This window comes from Palaemon carinicauda, chromosome 17 (assembly GCF_036898095.1).
Source record: "Palaemon carinicauda isolate YSFRI2023 chromosome 17, ASM3689809v2, whole genome shotgun sequence".
Taxonomy (NCBI): domain Eukaryota; kingdom Metazoa; phylum Arthropoda; class Malacostraca; order Decapoda; family Palaemonidae; genus Palaemon; species Palaemon carinicauda.
The window spans coordinates 114,012,315-114,032,238 of NC_090741.1; the positions used below are offsets into that span (position 1 = coordinate 114,012,315).

Consider the following 19,924-nt stretch of genomic DNA (forward strand, 5'->3'; position numbering starts at 1 on the left):
ATCATATTTTTTTTTTTTTTATAGTTTCTATATTTTCAAGGAATTTGAAGTTTTCAATCGTGTTTTATTTTGGTATTTCTCTATTCTTTTTTAGATCATTTAATTTTATATAATTTCTTTTTATATTTTTAGTTTCATATCATATTGAATTTTTCAAGTTTTTACGTTTTTCTAATTTTTCATCTTTTTTATTTTTTATGGGTTTCTATTTTTTTATATTTTTGTAATTTTTTTTAGTTTAAGTTTACATATACTTGGAAGATTATTTTGGCTAGAAGTCAAGCTTTTTTTTCTTTTCATTGTTCCACTTGACAAAGAAACAGTACGGAATCTTTATTAAGCAGCAAGGCACACTAGAGCAAGTGGGACTTCTTTCCGTTGCTAATTCCTTTAGCAGAATATCCCTTAGGTATCCAAAATACATTATTGTTGCTGCTGTTGCTGCTTCTGCTGCTCTTCCTCTTCTTCTCTTCTTCTCCTTACTATATGAAGTCAGACTTTTTTTCCTGCATTTGTCCATCTAACAAAGAAAAAGTGTAAGGGATTCTTCACTAAGGAACAAAGCATACAAGAGCAAGTGAGACTTTTCTTTGCTGAATGCATTGGAAACACCCCTAGGTATTCAGAATAGATTGCTGCTACTGCTCTTGCTTATCTTGCTTACTGCTGCTGCTGCTGCTCCTGCTTCTGTTGCTGCTCCTTTTCTTCTCATTAGGTTAAGTCAGACTATTTTATGCATTTGTCTACCTGACAAAGAAACAGTACAAGCGAATCTTCATCAAGGAACAAAGCATAATAGAGCAAGTGAGACGTTTTCTCTCTGCTGACTCCATTAATAGAATATCCTCTAGGTATCTAGAATAGATTATTGTTGCTGGTGGTGTTGTTGTTGCTCCTCTTCCTCATCTTCTTATTAGAAGAAGGCAGAGTTTTCTTGCATTTGTCCACCTGGCATTAGAAACAGTTCAAGTAAATCTTCATTAAGCAACCAAGTACACTAGAGCATGTCAGACTTATTCACTCCGTTGAGTCGATTACTAGAATATCCCCTACATATCCAGAATAAACTACTGCTGCTGCTGCTCCTCCTCCTAGATATCTTCTTACCAAAAGAAGTCAAGTTTTTTTTCTGCATTAGTCACCTGACAAAGAAAGGGAATCTTTATTAAGGAAAAAGAACTAGAGCATGTCAGACTTAGTCCATTTGTGAAATATCCCCTAAGTATACAGAATAGATTACTGTTGCTGCTCCTCACCATCATGCTGCTGCTATTGTTGTTGCTCCTGCTGCTTCTACTCCTGCTCTTTCTGAATGCTGCTCATCCAGCTGCTGCTTTTGCTCCTGCTATTGCTACTGCCCCTGTTAATACTTCTTATGATGCTACTGCTTCTGCTTTTGCTGCCACTTCTCCTGCTGCTGCTGCTCCTACTCCTGCTGTTCTTGCTACTACGGCTGTTCCTTCAGCTACTCCAGTTCCTGTCCATGCTCATGTTCCTTCTCCTGACTATGCACATATTCCATATCCGGCTCTTTCTAATGCTACTCCTTCTGATGCAGCTCTTCCTGTTGCTTCTGCTCCTGCTTTTAGTGCTGCTTCTGCGTCTGCCTCTGCCGTTCCTGCCCCTGCTTCTGCTGCTGCACCTCTGCTTCTCCTTAGGTGAAGTCCGACTTTTTTATGTATTTGTCTACCTGACAAAGAAACAGTACAAGCGAATCTTCATCAAGGAACAAAGTGTAATAATCTTCTCCAAGGGAAACATCAAACTAAAAGCAGTCAGACTGTTTCTAGTATTATTATGTTCACCTGACAAATAAACAGTACAAGTGAATCTTTGGAACAATATATAACTTGGAACAATATATGACTTATCTTTTTTAATTCCATCTTGTAGATTATTCCATTTAGGTTTGGAAGGCTGGAGTTCAATTGGCATTGACATTTTATCTCTCAATGGCACCTAATGCCAATGGTTTCCATACCAAAGCCCTACTACTTCTGTTTCACCGTTCCAGTACAATGAAATATTTTCTATTGGACAGTGTAGAATAGAAGTCTGACAGTTTTTCTGCCTTTACCCACCTAACAAAGAAACAGTACAAGTGAATCTGTATCAAGGAACACTACATACTGGAACGGATATGACTTCTTCCGTCTGTTGAGTCCATCGTGTAGATTATTTCATTAACATCTGGAAAGACGGAATTAACTTGGCATTGACTTCTTGTCTCTCAATGGCTCTTAATACCAAAACTCAGACACACCTGTTCCACTTTTCAGTTCAATGGAATCTTCTCCAATTGACACAGCATAATATAAAAAGTCAAATCATTTACTTCTGTATTTGTCCACATGAAAAAAGCAGTATAAGTGAACATTTATCAAGGAACAATCCATACTGGAACTAATGTGACTTCTCCTGTCAGCTTTGGCCATCTTGTACATTATTTACTTCACATCTCAAAGGCTTGAATCAACTTTGCAATGGCTTTTTGTCTATCAATGCCTCTTAATTCTAAAGGTTTCCACATCCTGGCCAGACACTTCTGTTTCACCTTTCCAGGACAATGGAATCTTCTCTAAAAGACACAGCATGCTAAAAGAATTCATAATTGCTTCTTTGGCCTTTGTTCACTTAACAAAAATACAGTACAAATAATCTTTAACAAGAAGCACTGCATACCTGTCCAAATGTGACTTCTTCAATCTGCTGAATCTATCTTACATATTATTCCCTTTACATCTCGAGAGACGTAATTAACTTGTCATTGACTTTTTATTTCTCAATGGCTCTTAATCCCAATCCTTTCCAAACCAAAGCCCAGGTACTTCTGTTCCTCCTTTACAGATCAATAAAATCTTCTCCAAGGGGCAATACATACAAAATAAATTCAGCCTTGTTTCTTCAGCATTTGTCCACCTGGTAAAGAAAACGTACAAGTAAATCTTTATCAAATAATACCGGAACAGCTGTGAGTTCTTCCATCCCCTTAGTCCATCTATTAGATAATAGATATCCAATGCTAGAATTCCATTGGTATTGACTTTATATCTCTCATTGGCTGCTAATCCCAATGGTTTCCATCCCAAAGCCCAATACTTCTGATTAACTTTCCCAGTACACTGAATCTTCTTCAAGGGATAAGCATACTAGACCAGTTAAACTATTTATTCTGCATTTGTCTACCTAACAAAGAAACAGTACAAGTGAATCTTCATGAAGGAACACTGCATACTAGAACAAATGTGACTGCTTCCCTCTGCTGAGTCTATCTTTTAGATTATTTCTTTTAGATTTGAGGCCAGGAATTCACTTGGAATTTTCATATATCTCGATGGCTACTAATCCGAATGGTTTTCATCCTCCAACCTTCTTACTTCTGTTTTTTCTTAATTTTTCCACCTGACAAAGAAACAGTACATGTGAATCTTTATCAAGCAACTAAACATACTGGAACAAATGTGACTTCTTCCCTCTATTGAGTCCATCTTGTAGACTAATAACTCAAGATTTGGAAGGCTGGAACTCACTTGCCACTGACTTCAAATCTTGCAGTGGTTCGTAATCCCAATAGTTTCCATCCCCAAGTCCTGTTACTTATGTTTCCCTTTTCCAGTACATTGGAATCCTCTCTTAGAGACACAGCATACAAGAACAATTCAGACTTTCTTCTGAATTTGTTCACCTGATAAAGAAACAGTTCAAATGAATCTTCATTGAGGAACACTGCATACTGGAACAAATGTGACTTTTTTCCTCTATTGTATATTTTATAGATTATTCACTTAACATCTGAAAAGACTGAATAAACTTGACATTGAATATTTGTCATTCACTGGCTCCTAATCCCAAAGGATGACAAACCAGAGCCGAGGTACTTGGGCTACACCTTTCCAGTGCAATGGAAACTACAAGGGACACAGCATAATAAAAAAAAAGTAAAATTTGTTTCTTCCGCATTTGTCCACCTGTCAAAGAAACAGTAAAACTGAAGCTTTATCAAGGAACTCTGCACACTGGAACAAATGTGACTTCTTCCCTCTGCTGAGTTCATCTTGAGTATTATTCCTTTTAAATCTGGAAAGATGCAATCAATGTGGCATTTACTTTTTGTTTATTAGTTGCTCTTAATTCCAATGGTTTCCATACCAAAGCCCAGGTACTTCTGTTTAACTTTGCCAGATTGATGGAATTTTCTCCAATGGACACAGCATAATAGAAAAAGCAAAACTTGTTTTCCCTCCTTTTGTCCACCTGATCAAGAAAAACAGCAAGTGAATCTTTATCAAGGAACACTGTACAAAGGAAAATGTGTGACTTCTTCCCTCTGTGAAGTCCATCTTGCAGAGTACTCCCTTTAAATTTGGAAGGCAGGAATTCACTTGTCATTTACTTTATATATATATATATATATATATATATATATATATATATATATATATATATATATATATATATATATATATATATATATATATATATATATATATATATATATATAGTTATATATATATATATATATAGATATAGATATATATATATACATATATATATATATATATATATATATATATATATATATATATATATATATATATATATATATATATATATATATATAAATATATATATATATATATATATATATATATATATATATATATATATATATATATATATATATATATATATATATATATATATATATATATTAGTGACTCGTAATCGAAATTATTTCCATCTCCAAGCACTAATACTTCTGTTTCACTTTTCCAAGGTAATGGACTCTTCTCAAAGGGACAGAGCATGCAGGAAGTCAAAATGTTTTTTTAGCATTTGTTCACCTGACAAAGAGACAGTACAAGTGAATCTTTATCAAGGAACACTGTATAATAGAACAAATGGGACTTCATTCCTATGTTGAGTCAATATTGTGGATTATCCCCTTTAGATTAGAAGGCAAGCACTCACTTGGCTTGATTATATATCTCTCAATGGCCTAGTCTCACTGCTTTCCATCCCAAAGCCAAGGCACCTCTATTCCACATTTGCAGTGCAGTGGAATCCTCTGCAAGGGACACAGCATAGTCTTCTTCTGCATTTGTCCACCTGACAAAGAAACAGCACAAGTGAATCTTTATCAAGGAGCACAGCACACTGTGTTTGAGAGAGAACAGGAGCAACACATGATTTGGTTTTGGTGACTTTCGAGCTCCACATATCCCAATCCCGGCACCAATTGCGCAAGAGCCACTGAACTTGAGACTTTTCCCCCTACTGAGTCCTGGAACAGGACAATTTGGCGCCGACTCTTTGGCGCTGACGATTTGGCGCCGCCATTTTGGCGATAGACAGTTTCGCACTCATTGTTTTGGCGATGAGCTGTTTTGGCGATGAGCTGTTTGGGCGCCAAGAAACAAATTTAAGGACCATCCGCAAATTTTTGTCTCGTTTAGTGATCACTTCATCACACCAAAGGCTCGTATGATTTGAGAATTGTAATATTAAACCAGTTATTACGATATTCAAGTCTTGTTTAGTTCTCCCTATACCATACGCCCTATTACCTTATTTTCTTTACACCTGGAAAGGCGAAATAAACTTAGCATTGACATTTTGTCTCCCAATGACTCTTAATCTCAAAGGCTTCCATATCAAAGATGAGACACTTCTGATCCACTTTCCAGTTCAATGGAATCTTCTAAAAACGACACAGCATAACAGAAAAACTCAAACTTGTTTCTTCTGCATTTGTCCACCTAAAAAAAGAAAAATTAAAAGTGAGTCTTTGTCAAGAGACCCTGCATACTAGAACAAATTTGACTTCTTCCCTCTGCTGAGTCTGTCATATAGATCATGCTCTTTACATCTGAGGAAACAGAATCAACTTGGCATTGACTTTTTGATTCTCAATGGAAGCTAATCCCAATAGTTTCCATGAAAATCCCAAGCACTTCTGTTCCACTTTTCCAGTTCATAGGAATCTTCTCCAAGGGACACAGCATAAAAGAAAAAGTCAAATTTGTTACTTCTGCATTTGTCAACCTGACAAAAAATCAGTACAAGTGAATCGTTATCAAGGAACACGGCATACTGGAACAAATATGACTCTTTCCCTCTGCTGAATCTATCTTATAGATTATTCCCTTTACATTTGGGAGGCAGGAATTCTCTTTGCATTAACTTTATATATTTCAGAGGCTCCAAATCCCAATCATTTCTATCCCATGCCCTTTTACTTCTGTTTCACTTATCTACTACAATGGAATATTTTACAGAGGAAGAGCATGTGAGAAGTCAGACTGTTTTTCTGTATATGTCTACCTGACAAACAAACAGTACAAATGAATCTTCATTGAAGAGCACTGCATAATAGAACATATGTGACTTCGTACCTCTACGGAATCTATCTTGTAGACTATTCCCTTGGCATTTTGAAGGTAGGAATTAACTACCTTGACATTGACTTTATATCTTTCAATGGCTCCAAATCCCAATGATTTCCATCAAAAGCCCTTTAACTTCTGTTTCACTTCTTTAGTATAATTGAATCTTTTAGAGGGGCAGAGCATTCAAAAAGAAATCAGAGTATTTTTCCTGTATGTGTCCACCTGACAAAAAAAAAAAAAAAAAGTACAAATGAATCTTCATCAGAGGACACTGCATATTGGAACAAATGTGACTTCGTACCCCTAAGAGGTCTATCTTGTTGACTATTCCCTTTGCATTTTGAAGGCAGGATTTCCCTTGGCATTGACGTTATATCTTTCATTGGCTCAAAATCCCAATGATTTCCATCACAAGCCCTGTGACTTCCGTTTCCCTTCTCTAGTAAAATAGAATATTTTACAAGAGGCAAAACATACAAAAAGAAGTCAGACTTTTTTTTCTGTATATATCCACCTGACAACAAAAAAACAGAACAAGTTAATCTCCACCAAGGAACACTTCATATTGGAATAAATGTGACTTCTTTCCTCTGCTGAATCTATCTTGTAGATTATTCAATTTACATTTGGGAGGCACGTATTCCCTTGCATTGAATTTATATCTTTCAATGGCTCCAATTCCTAATGGTTTCTATCCTAAGCCCTGTTACTCATGTTTCATTTCCCTAGTACAATAGAATATTCTACAAGGGGAAGATCATACAAAAAGAAGTCTGACCGTTTTTTTCTGTATATGTCTACTTGAAAAAGAAACAGTAGTAGGAGTGAATCTTCGTCAAGGAACACTGGGTAATAGAACAAATGTGACTCCTTACTTTAACAAAGTCTATCTTGTAGAAAATTGCTATTACATTTGGAAGTCAAGAATTCCCCTTGGATTTACTTCACATTTTTCAATGGCTCCAAATAAAAATGATTTCCATCCCATGCCCATCTCTAGAACAATGGAATATTCTACAATGAGCAGAGCACACAAGACGTCAGGATGTTTTTTTCTACATGTGTCCACCTGCCAAAGAAAAAATACAAGTAAATCTTCATCAAGGAACACTGCATATTAAAACAAATGTGACTTCTTACCTCTAAGATGTCTATCTTGTGAATTATTCTCTTTACATTTGGAAGGCAGGACTTCCATTTATTGGCAATTACTTTATATCTTTAAATGGCTTCAAATCCCATTGATTTCCCTCCCAAGTGCCGTTACTTCTGTTTCACTTCTCTATAACAATAAAATCTTCTACAAGGATCACGGCATACAAGAAGTCTGACAGTTTTTTTTAGCAAATGTCCACCTGACAAAGTAACAGTACAAGTGAATCTTCATCAAGGAACACTGTATATTATTGCTTTTACTTTTAGGAGGCAAGAATTCTCTTGCTATCGATTTCATCTCTTTAAATGCCTTCAAATCCCAATGGTTTCACTCCTAAGCCCTATTTCTTCTGTTTAACTTATCTAGTATGATAGAATCTTCTAAAAGAGGGAAATCATACAAGAAGATGTCAAACTCTTTTTTTCTGCGTGTCCCCACCTGACAAATAAACAGTACAAGTGAATCTTCATCAAGGAACACTGCATAATAAAACAAATGTGACTTCTTAACTCTACTGAGTCTGCATTGTATATTATTTACTTTACATTTGAGAGGCAGGAATTCCCTTGGTATTGACTCTATGTCTTTCAATGGCTTCAAATCCCAATGGTTTCTATCCAAAACCCTATTTCTTCCGTTTAACTTCTCTAGTACAATGGAATCTTCTACAAGGGGAAAAGCATACAAGAAGAAATCAAATTGTTTTTTCTGCACATGTCCACCAGAAAAAAAAAACAGTACAAGAGAATCTTCATCAACGAACACTGAATAATAAAACAAATGTGACTTCCTAAATCTACTGAGTCTGCATTTTTATTATTCCCTTTACATTGGGGAAGCAGGAATTCCCTTGGTATTGACTCTATGTCTTTCAATGGCTTCAAATCCCAATGGATTCTATCTAAAGCCCTATTTCTTCTTTTTAACTTCTCTAGTACAATGGAATCTTCTACAAGGGGAAAAGCATACACGAAGAAGTCATATTGTTTTTTTTTTTGCACATGTCCACCTGACAAAGAAACAGTACAGTTGAATCTTCATCAAGGAACATAGCATAATAAAACAAATGTGACTTCTTAAATCTACTGAGACTGCCTTGTATAGTATTCCCTTTACATTTGGGAGGCAGGAATTCCCTTGGTATTGACTCTATGTCTTTCAATGGCTTCAAATCCCAATGGATTCTATCTAAAGCCCTATTTCTTCTTTTTAACTTCTCTAGTACAATGGAATCTTTTAGAAGGGAAAAGCATAAAAAAAGAAGTCAAATTATTTTTTCTGCTCATGTCCACCTGACAAAGAAACAGTACAAGTGAATTTTCATCAAGGAACACTGCATAATAAAACAAATGTGACTTCTTAACTCTACTGGGTCTGCATTGTATATCATTCCCTTTACCTTGGGAAGTAGGAATTCCCTTGGTATCGACTCTGTCTTCCAATGCCTTCAAATCCCAATGGTTTCTATCACAAGCCTTATTTCTTCAGTTTAACTTCTCTTGTACAATGGAATCTTTTACAAAGGGAAAAGCATATTAGAAGAAGTCAAATTCTTTTTTCTGCACATGTCCACCTGACAAAAAACAGTACAAGTGAATCTTCATCAAGGAACACTGCATAATAAAACAAATGTGAATTCTTAACTCTACTGAGTCTGCATTGTATATTATTCCCTTTACATTTGGGAGGCAGGAATTCCCTTGGTATCGATTCTATGTCTTTCAATGGCTTCAAATCGCAATGGTTTCTATCTAAAGCCCTTTTTCTTCTGTTTAACTTCTCTAGTACAATGGAATCTTCTACAAAAGGAAAAAAGCATACAAGAAGAAGTCAAATTGTTTTATCTGTACATGTCCACCTGACTAAGAAACAGTACAGGAATATCTTCATAAAGGAACAGTGCATAATAAAACAAATATGACTTCTTAAATCTACTGAGTCTGCCTTGTATATTATTCCCTTTACATTTGGGAGGCAGGAATTCCCTTGGTATTGACTCAATGTATTTCAATGGCTTCAAATCCCAATGGTTTATATCCAAAGCTCAATTTCTTCTGCTTAACATCTCTAGTACAATGGAATCTTCTACAAGGGGGAAGGCATACAAAAAGTCAAATTGTTTTTTTTTTTTTCTGCACATGTCCACCTGACAAAGAAACAATACCGGTGAATCTTCATCAAGGAACACAGCATAATAAAACAAATGTGACCTCTTAACTCTACTGAGTCTGCCTTGTATATTATTCACTTTACATTTGGGAGGCAGGAAATCCCTTGCAATCGACTTTATGTCTTTATATGGCTTCAAATCCCAATGGTTTCTATCCAAAGCCCTATTTCTTCTGTTTAACTTCTCTAGTACAATGGAATCTTCTCAGAGGGGGAAAGCATTCAAGAAGATGTCATATTGTTTTTTCTGCACATGTCCACCTGACAAAGAAACAGTACAAGTTCCTCTCCATCAAGGAACACTGCATAATAAAACAAATGTGACTTCTTAACTCTACTGAGTCTGCCTTGTATATTACTCCCTTTACATTTCGGAGGCAAGAAATCCCTTGCCATTGACTTTATGTCTTTATATGGCTTCAAATCCTAATGGTTTCTATCCAAAGCCCTATTTCTTCTGTTCAACTTCTCTAGTACAATGGAATCTTCTCCAAGGGGAAAAGCATACAAAAAGAAGTCATATTTTTTTTCTGCACATGTCCACCTGACAAAGAAACAGTACAAGTGAATCTCCATCAAGGAACACTGCATAATAAAAGAAATGTGACTTCTTAACTCTACTGAGTCTGCCTTGTATATTACTCCCTTTACATTTCGGAGGCAAGAAATCCCTTGCCATTGACTTTATGTCTTTATATGGCTTCAAATCCCAATGGTTTCTATCCAAAGCCCTATTTCTTCTGTTCAACTTCTCTAGTACAATGGAATCTTCTCCAAGGGGAAAAGCATAAAAAAAGAAGTCAAATTATTTTTTCTGCTCATGTCCATCTGACAAAGAAACAGTACAAGTGAATCTTCATCAAGGAACACTGCATAATAAAACAAATGTGACTTCTTAACTCTACTGTGTCTGCATTGTATATCATTCCCTTTACCTTGGGAAGTTGGAATTCCCTTGGTATCGACTCTGTCTTCCAATGCCTTCAATTCCCAATGGTTTCTATCACAAGCCTTATTTCTTCAGTTTAACTTCTCTTGTAAAATGGAATCTTTTACAAAGGGAAAAGCATATTAGAAGAAGTCAAATTCTTTTTTCTGCACATGTCCACCTGACAAAAAACAGTACAAGTGAATCTTCATCAAGGAACACTGCATAATAAAACAAATGTGAATTCTTAACTCTACTGAGTCTGCATTGTATATTATTCCCTTTACATTTGGGAGGCAGGAATTCCCTTGGTATCGATTCTATGTCTTTCAATGGCTTCAAATCGCAATGGTTTCTATCTAAAGCCCTTTTTCTTCTGTTTAACTTCTCTAGTACAATGGAATCTTCTACAAAAGGAAAAAAGCATACAAGAAGAAGTCAAATTGTTTTATCTGTACATGTCCACCTGACTAAGAAACAGTACAGGAATATCTTCATCAAGGAACAGTGCATAATAAAACAAATATGACTTCTTAAATCTACTGAGTCTGCCTTGTATATTATTCCCTTTACATTTGGGAGGCAGGAATTCCCTTGGTATTGACTCAATGTATTTCAATGGCTTCAAATCCCAATGGTTTATATGCAAAGCTCAATTTCTTCTGCTTAACATCTCTAGTACAATGGAATCTTCTACAAGGGGGAAGGCATACAAAAAGTCAAATTGTTTTTTTTTTTTTTCTGCACATGTCCACCTGACAAAGAAACAATACCGGTGAATCTTCATCAAGGAACACAGCATAATAAAACAAATGTGACCTCTTAACTCTACTGAGTCTGCCTTGTATATTATTCACTTTACATTTGGGAGGCAGGAAATCCCTTGCAATCGACTTTATGTCTTTATATGGCTTCTAATCCCAATGGTTTCTATCCAAAGCCCTATTTCTTCTGTTTAACTTCTCTAGTACAATGGAATCTTCTCAGAGGGGGAAAGCATTCAAGAAGATGTCATATTGTTTTTTCTGCACATGTCCACCTGACAAAGAAACAGTACAAGTGAATCTCCATCAAGGAACACTGCATAATAAAACAAATGTGACTTCTTAACTCTACTGAGTCTGCCTTGTATATTACTCCCTTTACATTTCGAAGGCAAGAAATCCCTTGCCATTGACTTTATGTCTTTATATGGCTTCAAATCCCAATGGTTTCTATCCAAAGCCCTATTTCTTCTGTTCAACTTCTCTAGTACAATGGAATCTTCTCCAAGGGGAAAAGCATACAAAAAGAAGTCATATTTTTTTTCTGCACATGTCCACCTGACAAAGAAACAGTACAAGTGAATCTCCATCAAGGAACACTGCATAATAAAGCAAATTTGACTTCTTAACTCTACTGAGTCCGCATTGTATACTATTCCCTTTACATTTGGGAAGCAGGAATTCCCTTGCTATCGACTTTATGTCTTTCAATGGCTTCAAATCCCAATGGTTCAATCCAAAGGCCTATTTCTTTTGTTTAACGTCTCTGGTACAATGGAATCTTCTACAAGGGGAAAAGCATACAAGAAGAAGTCAAATCGTTTTTTTCTGCACATGTCCACTTGACAAAAAAACAATACAAGTGTATCTTCCTCAAGAAATACTGCATAATAAAAGAAATGTGACTTCTTAACTCTAATGAGTCTGCCTTATATATTATTCCCTTGACATTTGGGAGACAGGAAATCCCTTGCAATCGACTTCATGTCTTTATATGGCTTCAAATCCCAATGGTTTCTATCCAAAGCCCTATTTCTTCTGTTTAACTTCTCTAGTACAATGGAATCTTCTCAGAGGGGGAAAGCATTCAAGAAGATGTCATATTGTTTTTTCTGCACATGTCCACCTGACAAAGAAACAGTACAAGTGAATCTCCATCAAGGAACACTGCATAATAAAACAAATGAGACTTCTAAACTCTACTGAGTCTGCATTGTATATTATTACCCTTACATTTGCGAGGCAGGAATTCCCTTGCTATCGACTTTTTGTCTTTCAATGGCTTCAAATCCCAATGGTTTCTATTCAAAGCCCTATTTTTTCTGTTTAACTTCTCTAGTACAATGGAATCTTCTACAAGAGGAAAAGCCTACAAGAAGAAGTCAAATTGTTTTTTCTGCACATGTCCACCTGACAAAGAAACAGTACAAGTGAATCTTCCTTAAGGAACACTCCATAATAAAAAAAAATGTGACTTCTTAACTCTACTGAGTCTGCTTTGTATATTATTCCCTTTATATTTAGGAGGCAGGAAATCCCTTGCTATCAACTTTATATCTTTAAATGGCTTCAAATCCCAATGGTTTCTATCCAAAGCCCTATTTATTCTGTTTAACTTCTCTAGTAAAATGGAATCTTCTACAAGGGGAAAAGCATACAAGAAGTCAAATTGTTTTTTTCTGCACATGTTCACCTGACAAAGAAACAGTACAGGTGAATCTTCCTCAAGGAACACTGCATAATAAAACAAATGTGACTTCTTAGCTCTACTGAGTCTGCCTTGTATATTATTCCTTTGTCATTTGGGAGGCAGGAAATCCCTTGCAATCGACTTTATGTCTTTATATGGCTTCAAATCCCAATGGTTTCTATCCAAAGCCCTATTTCTTCTGTTTAACTTCCCTAGTACAATGGAATCTTCTCATAGGGGGAAAGCATTCAAGAAGATGTCATATTGTTTTTTCTGCACATGTCCACCTGACAAAGAAACAGTACAAGTGAATCTCCATCAAGGAACACTGCATAATAAAACAAATGTGACTTCTTAACTCTACTGAGTCTGCATTGTATATTATTCCCTTCACATTTGAAAGGCAGGAATTCCCTTGGTATTGAATCTATCTCTTTCAATGGCTTCAAATCCCAATGGTTTCTATCCAAAGCCTTATTTCTTCTGTTTAACTTTTCTAGTACAATGGAACCTTCTAACAGGGGAAAAGTATACAAAAAGAAGTCCATTTGTTTTTTCTGCACATGTCCACCTGACAAAGTAACAGTACAAGTGAATCTGCATCAAGGAACACTGCATAATAAAACAAAAGTGACTTCATAACTCTACTGAGTCTGCCTTGTATATTATTCCCTTTACATTTCGGAGGGAGGAATTTCCTTGCAATCGACTTTATGTCTTTATATGGCTTCAAATCCCAATGGTTTCTATCCAAAGCCCTATTTCTTCTGTTTAACTTCTCTAATACAATGGATTCTTCTACAAAGGGAAAAGTATACAAGAAGAAGTCCAATTGTTTTTTCTGCACATGTCCACCTGACAAAGAAACAGTACAGGTGAATCTTCATCACGGTACACTGTATAATAAAACAAATGTGACTTCTTAACTCTACTGAGTCTGCCTTGTATATTATTCCCTTTACATTTGGGAGGCAGGAAATCCCTTGCAATCGACTTTATGTCTTTATATGGCTTCAAATCCCAATGGATTCTATCCAAAGCCCTATTTTTTCTGTTTAACTTCTCTAGTACAATGGAATCTTCTACAAGGGGAAAAGCATAAAAGAAGAAGTCAAATTGGTTTTTCTGCACATGTCCACCTGACAAAGAAACAGTACAAGTGAATATTCATCAAGGAGCACTGCATAATAAAACAAATGTGACTTCTTAACTCTACTGAGTCTGCCTTGCATATTATTCCCTTTACATTTTGGAGTCTGGAATTCCGTTGCTATCGACTTTATGTCTTTCAATGGCTTCAAATTCCAATGGTTTCTATCCAAAGCCCTATTTTTTCTGTTTAACTTCTCTAGTACAATGGAATCTTCTACAAGGGGTAAGCATACAAGAAAAAGTCAAATTGTTTTTTCTGCACATGTCCAACTTACAAAGAGACAGTACAAGTGAATCTTCCTCAAGGAACACTGCATAATAAAACAAATGTGACTTCTTAACTCTCCTGAGTCTGCCTTTTATATTATTCCCTTTACATTTCGGAGGCAGGAAATCCCTTGCAATCGACTTTATGTCTTTATATGGCTTCAAATCCCAATGTTTTCTATCCAAAGCCCTATTTCTTCTGTTTAACTTCTCTAGTACAATGGAATCTTCTCAGAGGGGGAAAGCATTCAAGAAGAAGTCATATTGTTTTTTCTGCACATGTCTATCTGACAAAGAAACAGTAAAAGTGAATCTCCATCAAGGAACACTGCATAATAAAACAAATGTGACTTCTTTACTCTACTGAGTCTGCCTTGTATATTACTCCCTTTACATTTCAGAGGCAAGAAATCCCTTGCCATTGACTTTATGTCTTTATATGGCTTCAAATCCTAATGGTTTCTATCCAAAGCCCTATTTCTTCTGTTCAACTTCTCTAGTACAATGGAATCTTCTCCAAGGGGAAAAGCATACAAAAAGAAGTCATATTTTTTTTTCTGCACATGTCCACCTGACAAAGAAGCAGTACAAGTGAATCTCCATCAAGGAACACTGCATAATAAAGCAAATTTGACTTCTTAACTCTACTGAGTCTGCATTATATACTATTCCCTTTACATTTGGGAGGCAGGAATTCCCTTGCTATCGACTTTATGTCTTTCAATGGCTTCAAATCCCAATGGTTTCTATCCAAAGGCCTATTTCTTTTGTTTAACGTCTCTAGTACAATGGAATCTTCTACAAGGGGAAAAGCATACATGAAGAAGTCAAATCGTTTTTTTCTGCACATGTCCACTTGACAAAAAAACAATAAAAGTGAATCTTCCTCAAGAAATACTGCATAATAAAAGAAATGTGACTTCTTAACTCTAATGAGTCTGCCTTATATATTATTCCCTTGACATTTGGGAGACGGGAAATCCCTTGCAATCGACTTTAAGTCTTTATATGGCTTCAAATCCCAATGGTTTCTATCCAAAGCCCTATTTCTTCTGTTTAACTTCTCTAGTACAATGGAATCTTCTCAGAGGGGAAAAGCATTCAAGAAGATGTCATATTGTTTTTTCTGCACATGTCAACCTGACAAAGAAACAGTACAAGTGAATCTTCCTTAAGGAATACTGCATAATAAAACAAATGTGACTTCTTAATTCTACTGAGTCTGCTTTGTATATTATTCCCTTTATATTTAGGAGGCAGGAAATCCCTTGCTATCAACTTTATATCTTTAAATGGCTTCAAATCCCAATGGTTTCTATCCAAAGCCCTATTTCTTCTGTTTAACTTCTCTAGTAAAATGGAATCTTCTACAAGGGGAAAAGCATACATGAAGAAGTCAAATTGTTTTTTCTGCACATGTTCACCTGACAAAAAAACAGTACAGGTGAATTTTCCTCAATGAACACTGCATAATAAAACAAATGTGACTTCTTAACTCTACTGAGTCTGCTTTGTATATTATTCCCTTTATATTTAGGTGGCAGGAAATCCCTTGCTATCAACTTTATATCTTTAAATGGCTTCAAATCCCAATGGTTTCTATCCAAAGCCCTATTTTTTCTGTTTAACTTCTCTAATACAATGGATTCTTCTACAAAGGGAAAAGCATACAAGAAGAAGTCCAATTGTTTTTTCTGCACATGTCCACCTGACAAAGAAACAGTACAGGTGAATCTTCATCATGGTACACTGCATAATAAAACAAATGTGACTTCTTAACTCTACTGAGTCTGCCTTGTATATTATTCCATTTACATTTGGGAGGCAGGAAATCCCTTGCAATCCTCTCTATGTCTTCACATGGCTTCAAATCCCAATGGTTTCTATCCAAAGCCCTATTTTTTCTGTTTAACTTCTCTAGTACAATGGAATCTTCTACAAGGGGAAAAGCATAAAATAAGAAGTCAAATTGTTTTTTCTGCACATGTTCACCTGACAAAGAAACAGTACAGGTGAATCTTCCTCAAGGAACACTGCATAATAAAACAAATGTGACTTCTTAACTCTACTGAGTCTGCTTTGTATATTATTCCCTTTATATTTAGGAGGCAGGAAATCCCTTGCTATCAACTTTATATCTTTAAATGGCTTCAAATCCCAATGGTTTCTATCCAAAGTCCTATTTTTTCTGTTTAACTTCTGTAATACAATGGATTCTTCTACAAGGGGAAAAGCATACAAGAAGAAGTCCAATTGTTTTTTCTGCACCTGTCCACCTGACAAAGAAACAGTACAGGTGAATCTTCATCACGGTACACTGCATAATAAAACAAATGTGACTTCTTAACTCTACTGAGTCTGCCTTGTATATTATTCCATTTACATTTGGGAGGCAGGAAATCCCTTGCAATCCTCTCTATGTCTTCACATGGCTTCAAATCCCAATGGTTTCTATCCAAAGCCCTATTTTTTCTGTTTAACTTCTCTAGTACAATGGAATCTTCTACAAGGGGAAAAGCATAAAATAAGAAGTCAAATTGTTTTTTCTGCACATGTTCACCTGACAAAGAAACAGTACAAGTGAATCTTCATCAAGGAACACTGCATAATAAAACAAATGTGACTTCTTAACTCTACTGAGTCTGCTTTGTATATTATTCCCTTTATATTTAGGAGGCAGGAAATCCCTTGCTATCAACTTTATATCTTTAAATGGCTTCAAATCCCAATGGTTTCTATCCAAAGTCCTATTTTTTCTGTTTAACTTCTGTAATACAATGGATTCTTCTACAAGGGGAAAAGCATACAAGAAGAAGTCCAATTGTTTTTTCTGCACCTGTCCACCTGACAAAGAAACAGTACAGGTGAATCTTCATCACGGTACACTGCATAAGAAAACAAATGTGACTTCTTAACTCTGCTGAATCTGCATTGTATATTATTCCCTTCACATTTGGGAGGCAGGAATTCCCATGGTATTGAATCTATCTCTTTCAATGGCTTCAAATCCCAATGGTTTCTATCCAAAGCCCTATTTTTTTCTTTTTAACTTCTCTAGTACAGTGGAATCTTCTATAAGGGGAAAAGCATACAAGAAGAAGTCCAATTGTTTTTTCTGCACATGTCCACCTGACAAAGAAACAGTACAAGTGAATATCCATCAAGGAACACTGCATAATAAAACAAATGTGATTTCATAACTCTACTGAGTCTGCCTTGTATATTATTCCCTTTACATTCGCGAGCCAGGAATTCACTTTGTATCGACTTCATGTCTTTCACTGGCTTCAATTCCCAATGGTTTCTATCCAAAGCCCTATTTCTTCTGTTTAACTTCTCTAGTATAGTGGAATCTTCTACAAGGGGAAAAGCATACAAGAAGAAGTCCAATTGTTTTTTTCTGCACATGTCCACCTGACAAAGAAACAGTACAAGTGAATCTTCCTCAAGGAACACTGCATAATAAAACAAATGTGACTTCTTAACACTACTGGGTCTGCATTGTATATTATTCCCTCTACATATTGGAGGCAGGAATTCCCTTGCTATCGACTTTATTCTTTCAATGGCTTCAAATCCCAATGGTTTCTATCCAAAGCCCTATTTTTTTCTTTTTAACTTCTCTAGTACAGTAGAATCTTCTACAAGCGGAAAAGCATACAAGAAGAAGTCCAATTGTTTTTTCTGCACATGTCCACCTGACAAAGAAACAGTACAAGTGAATATCCATCAAGGAACACTGCATAATAAAACAAATGTGACTTCTTAACTCTACTGAGTCTGCGTTGTATATTATTCCCTTTACATTCGCGAGGCAGGAATTCCCTTGGTATCGACTTCATGTCTCTCAATCGCTTCAATTCCCAATGGTTTCTATCCAAAGCCCTATTTTTTCTGTTTAACTTCTCTAGTACAATGGAATCTTCTACAAGGGGAAAAGGCAGACAAGAAGAGGTCAAATTGTTTTTTTCTGCACATGTCCACCTGACAACAAAAACAGTACAGGTGAATCTTCATCAAGGAACACTGCATAATAAAACAAATGTGACTTCTTAACTCTACTGAGTCTGCCTTGTATATTATTCCCTTTACATTTTGGAGGCAGGAATTCCCTTGCTATCGACTTTATTCTTTCAATGGCTTCAAATCCCAATGGTTTTTATCCAAAGCCCTAGTTTTTCTTTTTAACTTCTCTAGTATAGTAGAATCTTCTACAAGAGGAAAAGCATACAAGAAGAAGTCCAATTGTTTTTTCTGCACATGTCCACCTGACAAAGAAACAGTACAAGTGAATATCCATCAAGGAACACTGCATAATAAAACAATTGTGACTTCTTAACTCTACTCTGTCTGCATTGTATATTATTCCTTTTACATTTGGAAGGCAGGAAATCCCTTGTAATCGACTTTGTCTTTATATGGCTTCAAATCCCAATGGTTTCTATCCAAAGCCCTATTTCTTCTGTTTAACTTCTCTAGTAAAATGGAATCTTCTACAAGGGGAAAAGCATACAAGAAGAAGTCAAATTGTTTTTTCTTCACATGTCCACCTGACAAAGAAACAGTACAGGTGAATCTTCCTCAAGGAACACTGCATAATAAAACAAATGTGACTTCTTAAATCTACTGAGTCTGCCCTGTATATTATTCCCTTCACATTTGGAAGGCAGGAAATCCCTTGCAATCGACTTTATGTCTTTATGTGGCTTCAAATCCCAATTGTTTCTATCTAAAGCCCTATTTCTTATGTTTAACTTCTCTAGTATAATGGAATCTTCTCAGAGGGGAAAAGCATACAAGAAGTCCAATTGTTTTTTCAGCACATGTCCATCTGACAAAGAAACAGTACAAGTGAATCTTCATCAAGGAACACTGCATAATAAAACAACTGTGACTTCTTAACTCTACTGTGTCTGCATTGTATATTATTCCCTTTACATTTTGGAGGCAGGAATTCCCTTGCTATCGACTTTATTCTTTCAATGGCTTCAAATCCCAATGGTTTCTATCCAAAGCCCTATTTCTTCTGTTTAACTTCTCTAGTACAATGGAATCTTTCACAAGGGGAAAAGCATACAAGAAGAAGTCAAATTGTTTTTTTCTGCACATGTCCACCTGACAAAGAAACAGTACAGGTGAATCTTCCTCAAGGAACACTGCATAATAAAACTAATGTGACTTCTTAACTCTGCTGAGTCTGCATTGTATATTATTCCCTTGACATTTGGGAGACAGGAATTCCCTTTGTATCGGCTGCATGTCTTTCAATGGCTTCAATTCCCAATGGTTTCTATCCAAAGCCCTGTTTTTTCTGTTTAACTTCTCTAGTACAATGGAATCTTCTACAAGGGGAAAAACATACAAGAAGTCCGATGTTTTTTTCAGCACATGTCCACCTGACAAAGAAAC

The 19,924-nt window shown here is 35.9% G+C and overlaps 1 protein-coding gene across 1 annotated transcript; it reads left to right on the forward strand.

Moving 5' to 3' along the window:
* The first annotated feature begins 1,260 nt into the window (after window positions 1-1,260).
* On the forward strand, window positions 1,261-1,662 carry LOC137656539 (uncharacterized). Its single transcript, XM_068390711.1, has one exon. It carries the CDS (start codon window positions 1,261-1,263, stop codon window positions 1,660-1,662), a length of 402 nt encoding a protein of 133 aa, XP_068246812.1.
* The last annotated feature ends 18,262 nt before the right edge of the window (window positions 1,663-19,924 follow it).